Source organism: Myotis davidii, unplaced genomic scaffold, assembly GCF_000327345.1.
Source record: "Myotis davidii unplaced genomic scaffold, ASM32734v1 scaffold641, whole genome shotgun sequence".
Classification (NCBI taxonomy): Eukaryota; Metazoa; Chordata; class Mammalia; order Chiroptera; family Vespertilionidae; genus Myotis; species Myotis davidii.
The window spans coordinates 1,858,108-1,868,756 of NW_006293232.1; the positions used below are offsets into that span (position 1 = coordinate 1,858,108).

Sequence of the window (10,649 nt, forward strand, 5' to 3'; positions counted from 1 at the left end):
ACTCCTGATGCACACCTCATTTCCTCCGGTGTGCAGATGTGCAAAGACAGAAAGGCTCCAAAGAGAATGGGCTGGGCTGTCCTCTAGACCTGCTCCAGGACCTGCCCCAGGAAAAGGTGGTCATCAAGAAAAACCATCAAAATGCTTATGAAACTGCAATGATTCAGGAAGGGCAGCGTTTCCTTCCCTGGAGAATCTTAGGCTGAGGCTAGACAAGCATATGCAGGATGATTCAGACCAGATCCTGAGATCAGGAGACAACCTAGTGAACTCCTGTAACCCTGCGGGAGAGAAGCTATGTCCCTTGGGGTCTGTTTTATTTTCAACAAGAGTTAAATAATCAGATGAGCCGAACAGTGGATGTTCCAATTTTGTTCCTGTTCACAGTTTTCTGAACTACGGTCCACACAGGAACATTACAGAGATGCTACCACCCACTGCCCATCACCAGATGGGGGGAGAGCCCCTCCTTACAAGACACGGGGAGAGTAGCTGATAATCATCAGATCATCAGACAATCCTATCAGGGCTGGAGCTAGATGGTGCAAACAGGCCCTCTGCACAGAGGCACGCATTAGAATGAGCTAGATCCGAGGCCTTGGGTGAGTCCTAAGAGAATCCACTCACCACAGAAAACACCCAGCACCAGGGAAGAGCCGCCTTTCCGAAAGGCAGCGGGAGGCCGCTGGGGCCACAGAGCGGGTGAAGGACATTGTGAGGAATAAACCAGGAGACCTTGGAGCTCTCAGAGAAGGGATAAACAGAGTTCTGACCCACCCATTTAAGAAAAAATAAATCCTCCCTGCTTGGCATCCAAAATATTCCTTATCCTCTTGGGGATAGAAATGGCTATAGAAGAATTAGAAGGATTTTTTCATTTTCTAAAGAGAAATGCTGGCTTCTTTCCTTTCCCAACCAGCCCTTCAGCACTCAGGCGGACCCTGCCTGCCCCCCCCTCCCCCCCCTGTGAATCAGCTTCCCTCTGGGCCCCCAGGCCACTCGCACCTCCTGCCTTTGGGAGAACGGGCACTGCAGCTCTCCTTGGGATGTTCACGCCTTAGGTCAGTGGCTCTCAACCTTCCTAATACCTCGACCCTTTAATACAGTTCTTCATGTTGTGGTGACCCCCAACCATAAAATTATTGTCGTTGCTACTTCATAACTGTAATTTTGCTACTGTAAACAATATGTAATTATATATGTGTTTTCCGATGGTCTTAGGCGACCCCTGTGAAAGGGTCGTTCGACCCCCAAAGGGATCGTGACCCACAGGTTGAGAACCGCTCGCTGCCTTAGGTGCTCAGCAAGTTGGGTGAACCGCAGAGATGCAAAGGCGAATGGCTGAGTCCTCCTACGTTGGAAGATGATGGAACAGGAGAGAGAATGAAAGCCCATTTATTCCATTTCCATTTAAGACTGTTGTGGGTTTGTTTATTTTTCTTGAAAATTAAAAAAATAAATAAAAAGGGGGTGGAGGGATTAAAAAAATGCACCAAACCTACACTAGCAATACAAGGGAAGCTGGAAGGAGGGCAGTGGGTGGCCTTGAGGCCAACACCCTCCCATGAGACGCCTCAGACTGCTCTTCTCACACAAAGCTCCAAGTTTCCAACTCCTGGGAGCCTCGGAGAGAGTGCCGACTCCTTTAAGAGCTTTCCAGACCTGCGGCACCTTCTCAGGTTACATCATCCCTGGTCTTCTCTGGTTTCCTTCCTCCTTACTCACTGAGGCCTCTACTTTCTTTTTCCACTCTGGACGCTACTTTCTTTTCCAGCGCAATTATTCTCAGCCTTGAACTGCGTGCGGCAGAACTCAGAAAAGCCAGTTGGTTCAGTGGAGCTGTCTCCATTTCTCATTTTTTCCACCTTCGGAGTTCAGACAAGCTTAGAGGTTCTTGGACCTGGCTGCCCATCAGAATCACCTGGAAGCTTAAAAACAAAAATACCTCCGGGCCTTACCTCGGACCAGTTAAGTCAGAACCTCTGGGGTAGGAGCAGGGCTGGGAATCAGGATGTTTTTAAAGTTCTCCAGATGATTCTAAATTAAGAACCGGCTGGGCTAGATCTTTATCAGATTTTTATTTATCGTTCTGCTGGAGTTCAGTCCCTGCCTAGACAGCCACTAGAAGGAATCAGTTATGTGTCCTTAAATTAACAGTTCTCAAAATTCAATTTGTATTAGAAGCACCTCTGTCCTTATCCTATAGAATAAAGAGCTAATATACTAATTAGACCAAACAGCAGAACGGCTGCCCGGACAACCTTCTGGACGAAGCCAGGGTTGCGAGGGCTGAGCCACTTGCACGAATTTCGTGCATCGGGCCTCTATTTAAAAACAAGGTCTATCCACTAGGCTTGGAGTGGGGTTCAGAAATGCATTTTCAATACCGCCCTCCCCCACCCCCACCCCCCAGCAAGTGATACTGATGCAGGGGGTGCAGGAACCCCACACTGAAAAACAAATATGCGAATCATCTTTGATAGTGCCCCAGCTGGGCTTAGTGTAGTCAGACTATCCATATTTTGTGAGAGGTATTATCCCCAAATTGCAAGAGCTGTGATAATGATAATGGAGAGAACAAAATATAGAGCCAACTGGGTCCTCCATCTATCAGAGCAGCTAGTTTTCTGATCATAAAAATGCAAACATGGATTTCCTGCCTTATTCTCATGTGGTATGAAAAGTCTATTTTTGGCTATTTATACCTTTTTGAGCATATCTCACTACTCTAACATCTTCAATAACATCCTGGTTAATGATCAACTGGCATGTAAATGGGGTCCCCCACACACACACTCCCCCCGCTCTTCTCTCAACTATTCCTTTATCTTCAACAAAACAGGCCAATGCCTGTCCCAACCATGTCAGTTACATGGCTATAATGTAAATGCTTCCCTGCTTCTCTCTGTACTGCCACCCACGTCATCAGCGGCTGGGGATGCCTTCACCATTCCTCTCTGCTGCTTGCATTCTACTTAGATGCCAAGGCTGGGCCTCAACCTCACAGCTCTTGTGCTGGGCGGTCTCCTTTGGCCTCCCAGATCCATTCTCCACTCTTCTCTGCCCTCCTCTGTATCCCAGGAGGGTGACTTTGAGGGACCACATCGTCTGAGCTCTCTTGCCCTCTGGCTTCTGACTGGAATAGCCAACAAGAGGGTGGGAAGAGGAGGCCAGAGTACTTATTCCCTTGCTTCCTCCCCACCTGGTTGCTGCAGTTCTGGCTCTGGCTGAGTTTCTCTGTCATCATGGCTCCCACCAGGCTTCCCCTCACCCCACAGACCAGGGATAGCGACAGCTTCGCGTGATGGCTAGGCCCTAGATGCTTCACCATATCTTGCTGACTCCCTTAATTCTCTAGAAATCGTTTTTTCATTCAATTCTGTTGATTCAACTCTTTGAGAGTTCCATCTATTTCCTGCCAGGATACAGCTACAGTGAGATCTTTCCCAAGAACCCAACTCACCCAATCCTGAGAGGTCAGTCACAGCCACCTCAGGGCATTGGTAGCAAGGATTACGTGCACAGATGGTACACAGAAAGGGTCCCTCAAGTAGTCTAATCTGGCTCCCACTCTGGGCTCTCCCAGCCAACCGCCAGGTATACCAGCCCCTGTCAATCAAAGTGCCACAGTCAACTTTTACTTCTGACTTAACTGAGCAGTTCTGACACTACTTCTGAAAGAGCAGCACTTGTTACTGCATGACCCTACCTGAGCACTCCTTGCCTTGCCAGTCACAACCAAGGGACAGCCAATCCAGCCAGCAACCAACCAGATGACTCTCTCAGGTTTTCTATCTAAGAAACTCAGTGACTGACAAGAGTCAGGGTGTGAGAGCTGCTAGATGCAGTTTAGGGTTGACAGCCAGGATGGTCCATGAGAAAGCAGGTAGAAGACAGAAGGCGATGCTCTCACCGGTTTGGCTCAGCGGATAGAGCGTTGGCCTGCGGACTCAAGGGTCCTGGGTTCGATTCCAGTCAATGGCACATGCCCGGGTTGCAGGCTCGGTCCCCAGTAGGGGGCATGCAGAAGGCAGCCAACCAATGATTCCCTCTCATCATTGATGTCTCTCTCTTCCTTCCCTTCCTCTCTGAAATCAATAAAAATACGTTAAATTAAAAAATAAAAAAGACAGAGGGTGGGAGAAGGACCCTGGAGACTAAGTGGGACCATTTGGTTTGTAGACAATTCCCAGCTCTGGTTCCTCTGAGGCCTTTCTGTATCTGTTCCTGTGCCTGTTGCTACACTGCCCTGCCCTTCACCCCAATAAGGTTGGGTAAGCTTATGATTCATGCACCAACAAGCCTGAAACAACAGTCCTGTTCTTATGAGAACTCACTAAGCCCGCTGTGGGAATTGGGGCAGGGACCTTGTAGGCATGGAACCTTCTAGACACCTGGATTAAATCTCGGAACAAATGAAGATACAAGGCTGGTCCAAGAAGTCTGGGGACAGAACAGAGGGATGCCCATGGGACAGAGAGAAAGAATTTCTACCACATTCAGAGAATGTATCAGGAGAAAAAGTAACATAGAGAATAGTTCAGGAGCAACTGCACGTAGAGAAAAAGCTGAGACCAGTCACAGGAAAGGTGGCAATGGAGCAGAAATGGGGACTTTTGTTGTTCTGACAAGGCTAAGGGGTTTTGTTAGAGAAAAGCCAGGATCACAAAAGTCTTCAGAGCTGGCACTGGGACCCTTCTTTTTGCTAAAGGTGGGCACAACATTGGCAAAGCACCGGAGGTACTACATCTGTCCCTTGGTGAGGCCTTTTTCTTCTCCTATTTGGCCACTGAGGGAGTCTGACCTCTCTCTTTCCCAGATGGACCAAGGACCCATTTCAGAAATAATATAGGGTCAGACCTAGAAGCCTGGTAACCTTCATTCTGGTGACCTCCAAGGCAGGTATAGCAAAGGTTACTTGTTTATTCAACATACTTAATGAATTTGTATTATGTGCTCAGACACAATGCAGAGTGCCTCTTGAACATACTGCCATACTGCATCGTCCTAACTCCTCTGCAGAATAGGGACAATCTATTAGCTCCACACCACAGATGGGGAACTAAGCACCATGGGATTCAGTAATATTTCCAAGGTCACACAGCTGGTAAGTGACAGAGCTGGGACACAACCCCATGTTGCCTCTCTACAGAACCCATTTCTTAACCTCTCTGTTTCTGTCTTTGCCCCTTCAGAGCTAATAGTCTAATGAGAGAGAGGTAAGTAAACCACTCCTGGTCATGATCTGCCTTCCCAAGTAAGAAACAGGACACCCGCAGTCAGGGGCGGGGCCTTGCTCCAGGACCACGACTCTATTTCTTGGTTTAGTCCTGAGAACTCAATAAATGGTTCTGCTGATGATGATAATGACAATACTGATAAGAGTATCAATCAGCACCTAGACGTCTGACTACTCATCCTTTGCTATGCTAACTGTCTAGACCTGCTGATCAGGAATGAATAAATGAATGAACAGATAATAAACAGGGGCAGCTTGTTCTTGTCACTGAAGATCCCTGTAATTCTATGTCTACCTCTTAAACCCAATTTATTAATAGAAAAGAAAACACATTTATGATAACCTCTTGTCTCTAATTGGCTATGACCACATTTATTATGTAAATGAATGAGAGGAAACACGTGGGCACTGGCCTGTGTCCGGACTGGAGGAACAGAATGGTACCCAATATTAACAGCAGCAAAAGCGACAGCAGTAACAAGCCTAGTCAGTGAGCTACCTGGGCACGGAACTGCAGCCTGCAAGACACTACTGTCATGTCGATTATGGGCTCACCTCTACCTGAAAACTGGGAAGGGCTCCTAGCCTGTCTCCACACAAGATTACAGCTATACAGACAGCCTTTTTCCAAAATGTACCCTTCGCTATAAAGATCACTATAGGAGCGGGCTGGAGGGAGTCAATGGGGGGGAAAGGGAGGACATAAGTAATACTTCAACAATAAAGATTTTTAAAAAAAGATCACTTGAGAAGGGGCCTTAGCCCTTAGACCCTTTTCCACGGCATAATAACTCTATAGGAAATGGTTTCTTTGCTTCCAACCTAAACCCTTCGTATGTGTTAAAGTTTATATCTTCTTAAGCAAAAAAGAGACAGCATCTGCTCCATGTTGTGTAGCAAATATCGTTTGAGGCTGAAAGGGCGAGGACTATGCCCTCCATCTTGCCCCAGGGTAAGGGCTACACCCTCCATCTTACCTTGGCCATGTGCTTGGCAAGGCTTCTCCCTGGTGGTCTTTTGGGGATCTTGAAATCTGGGCATAACAGAGGCTAGTAAGTCTGCCCTCAGATAAAATCATTTCCATTTCTTTAACTTTTCTCCTGGGTGTTTGGAATGTGGCTCCTCTTTAAGTTCCTCTACACATGGACTACACAACAGCAGGGCTTGGAATTAGAAATCGAACACCAGATTAGAAACGAGGCACCTGTTGGCTCTGCCTCTTACTGGTCTTGTGACTTTGGGCAGACAGTGGCTGCCTGGCCTCTGTCTCCTGTAAGAGGAAAAGGAGACCTCTGCTCCGGAGCACGGGAAGAGGAAAGGAGGCGGGATGATCTCAAGCCACCCATGAGCAATATGTGATACAAACTTGAAAGAAAATGTGAGGAACTGGACTTTGCATTCGAGATCCCTAGGTCTTCTATTTCTAAATGAAATAAACTCTCCGACTCCATGGGTGTGTTGGTTGTTTCTGAGCTTGTTATATGTGGCTGCACAGAGTCCAAAGGCGTGTGCTGAAACTTGTTGACTAGAATAAAGGGTATGCACACATATATGTGTCTCTGAATGATGGAAATTCCTGGAATGTTAGCACACACATACACACACACACACACACACACACTCATAAACTGTGAGAAGTTAGATCTTTTTCTTTATATACTTCCAAAATACTCAAAATATTCTTTATCATAAGCGTACATTACTTGTATCATCCAAAAAAACCTAAATGTTATAAATAATGACAACCGCAACCACATCAAAAAGGTTAGTTGAAAATTATAGGTCTAGATCTAGGGCTGCCATGCCATAATAGGAATAGGATGATACAGCCTTCAAATTCCCCAGTCACTGTTCACTCCATATTTGCTGAGTGCTCAACACTCAACGTTAACCACTTACTACGCGATGGCATCATGTGAGACCAGGGGCTGGCAAACCACAGCCGGTGAGCCAAACCCAGCCCCCCACCTGCTTTCACAGGGCTCCCTCGGAGCACAGCCACACTTACTCGTTTATGTGTTGTCTGTGGCTGTTTCTGTGCTCAAACAGCCCAGCTGAATAGTTATAACAGAGACTATGTGGCCTGCAAAGCCTAAAGTATGTACTATTTGGCCCTTTAGAGAAAAAGTTTATTGGCCCCTGAGTTAGACAACGAGGGTTCAATAGGGAGCAACAAGAGCCCTGGGCCCTGCCCTCATGGTCCTTGGAGTCTAGTTGGGTGGAAGTCAATTAGTCACACAAATAAACGTATAATTGCAACACGCTAGCAACAAAAAGGTATGTCTGGTGCTGCTAGAGAGTATTCCCGGTGGTTGACCTGGTTGAGAATACCATGGAAGACAATAAAACAAACACAAAAATAGCAGGTACAAAGTCCTTATGATGGAAATTTAAACCAAAAAAAAAAATTTTTTTTTAAGCAAACTCAGAAATAAGCCAAAGTGGCTAGAGGTAAAAGCCTGACAAGGTCTGTGACACCAGATAAGGCAGGGAGGGGGAAGGGAGACAGGGCCGGAAGGACTCCGGAGACCACGATAAGGGCTTATCTTTATCTGAAGGAAAGTGGGGAGTCTCCAAGTGTTTCCAGTGAGACTGTTGGAGACATGATGGGATTAGTGCTTGGAGAGGATTTCTCTGGCTCCCAGTGGAGAAAGGCTAGGGGAGACCCAGGGGCTAACCAGGCAAGAAGCTGTTTTGCAGAGAGGGCTGGACAAAGATGATGGGAGCTGGGACCTCAGAGTGCAGATGGTAGGGGTTGCAGGGGTGAAGTCCGTCCCGTCCAGCTGAGGTGCAGAAGCAAGGTCATCAATCATCCCAAACGGACCACGCAGACGTGAAGGAATTGTCCGATGTTATCATAGGAACCAGGGTTCAGATGTGGTAGAGACAGCCAAGAATGAGGAAAGGCCTTTCATGACTCATAAACTCTGCTTTCCTTCCCCCAAGTCGCCATGTGTCCTGATGATGGGGGAAAAGAGACATTTTGGGGGGCTAGCAATCTGAATCTAGTCACTGCTCCTTTAATTGTCTGGTCCTGCAAGACCTGTTTACTCCCACTTTAGAGAGGCCTTAAACCTTCCCCAGATGAAGTTATCAATGCTGGCGCCAGGCCAGGCCTTTGGTTGAGGTCTCAAAGCCCCAGCACATAGGGCTCTTTAAGAACTTGCAAAGGGAACCGGAAAACCCCATATTTGGGAGACAAAGGACTGAAAAAAGTATAAAAAGGGAAAGCGTCCTCCATGTTTTTTGCACAGAATCTGAAAGACATTTTTCTCTGGGCCCGCGCATAATAATAATAAAGTGTAACTCCATTTCTCTAAGCGTTGCTTGGTTTTTCTCCAGTCTTCTGTAACACTGAGACCATGGTGGATGCCCAGTCTTTCAGAAACATAAATAGTGGCCATTTCCTCACAAGGTCCCTGTTCAATCATGTATCGTGGTCAGTTGGTTCAACGAAGTGATGTGTGTGGATCAACTTCTGCACTGAGAAGTTATAAACACTAAGATAATGGCCAGGAGATTTCCTGAAACCAACATTGCCATCTCCCAAACACGTAGCAAAGGCTCATGTACCACGCTGGGTGGAAGCCAGGTGACCTGGGACTATGACAGATGTCAGTGTTGTAGGCAGTTAGACAGAAACAGAGCAAGAACGATGGGCCAGGTACAGAAGGTCATCAGGGTGGAAATTTCCAGGTGCCTACAATGGACAATCAATTGCAGGGTGGGAACTCTCCCCAGGGTAACTTTTCCTCCCCTAGCATATTGCTGATCAGCTGATCATTCGTTTGGACCCCCCTCCCTGGCCTTTCCTCCCTCGAGATAACATCTAGGCCTGAGTTGTATTTCAGTTCCAGGCCCAGAAAAGCAGCAAAACCTGCCACAGGTGACATCAGGACCAGCTGCATTGAATACTGACCCCCATCAATCAAACAGTGGAGATCACAACCCTGAAAGCACACACTTGGAAAACTACTGAATATTCTATTGAGATCTTCCCTGGGACCTCCCCTAAAATCTATACTCCTAAAACCCTTAGGACAGAGGACCTCCTGGGAGCAAGCTCCTGCCTTTCCCTTCCCTCCCCCTGGCAAGTTACCATTAGCTTCCTCACTCCAAAGCTCCAAGCGCCCTTCCTTTAGCTCTGGAATTTATTTGCTAAGCCCATTTCTTCCAGGAGTTGCTTTATCTACCTCTGTAATTTACCCAATACATGTTCTCTTACAGTTGGGTCTTGTTCTGAATTCTTTCCCAGCCAGAACCCAAGCTCCAAGGTTCTGAACCCCGGTTTGGTCTGACGCCACCGGTCAGACATCTGGTGCTGCTCCCGCCGCCTCCAACATAAGGACTTGCACAGGGGAGGGACTTCGGGTTGCTACCAGTCATAAAGGGAAAGGGAATGTCCGCACTTTCAGGAGGCCGGGAGGTCTGAGTGGGAGCAAAGGCCCTCTTCTGGCCCAAAGTGGGGCTTCCTGCTTTACTGGGCTGTTTCAGAATGTGCTGTCGGCTGACTTAACTTCCCTGGGGACATGGGCTGGGTGCATGGGAGGGGCTCCTGAACGGACTGGGCTGAAGGCTGGGTGAGTGGGTCTCTATCTCGGCTCCAGAGGAGGGTCTGTGTAGGGTGTGGTTTGCCCGCTCCTTCCGCTGGGGCAACTGGCATCTGGTCAGCTGGGCTCACCTCAGGCTCAGGTACTGTACCCAACCTACCTCCAGCAGCAATAGGCCTACGCCCCCACAGGTGCAAGCACCTCCTTATTCCCACCACACTCACTGTGACCCAGGGGACAATACTTGTTTGACAGAGTTTTTAGATGATCCATTCCCCTCCACCCCAAGCTGGTGCCTTAAGGAGAATGTCTGAGAGCACAACCACCATAGGACGTGCTCACCCCAGGCGTGAATAGAGCAACATTGCAGAGGACGGCAACAGCACCCTCAGCCAATGCAGCACGAAGGTTACACCTGCGGCTGTGAGCATCTGGCACTCATGGGCATGGAGCTATGATGCTCTATAAAATCCTAGAAAATGGATGTGTGATCTTTCGAAAGAGAAACTTCATTCAGGAGAGCTAAAGAGGAGTTCTCCTATTACAGTAATGGGTTTGGTAACATGAAGTATGGTACCTATTTGCTTTGTTTAACAATGGACAGGTTATTTTGACTTTCTGAATTATATAAATCATCCCATTCGATTAAATGCCTTATTGATTGTAATGTGAATATCCCATGGGTTGTTGTTATACTAGTCTTAGAAAGCACATTTTCCTTTACCTGGGAAGGACAGCACAGTTATCCCAAGGTCAGAGGGCTCCAGTTAACATGTCAACTCAGTGTTCCGGAGACCCAAAACTGCCTAAGTGCCTAAGTTTAACCTAGGTCACCAAGGACTCTAGATAATGAGTTTACC

The 10,649-nt window shown here is 47.5% G+C and overlaps 1 protein-coding gene across 1 annotated transcript in view; it reads right to left on the reverse strand.

The window, feature by feature from the left end:
- The window catches only part of ENDOD1 (endonuclease domain containing 1), a 36,150-nt gene extending 27,950 nt beyond the window's left edge, over window positions 1-8,200 (reverse strand). The window contains 2 exon segments of the mRNA XM_015565978.1: window positions 7,973-8,014; window positions 8,017-8,200. Coding sequence (XP_015421464.1) covers window positions 7,973-8,014; window positions 8,017-8,052 — 78 coding nt within the window. The 5' untranslated portion in view covers window positions 8,053-8,200.
- Between the last annotated feature and the right edge of the window lie 2,449 nt (window positions 8,201-10,649).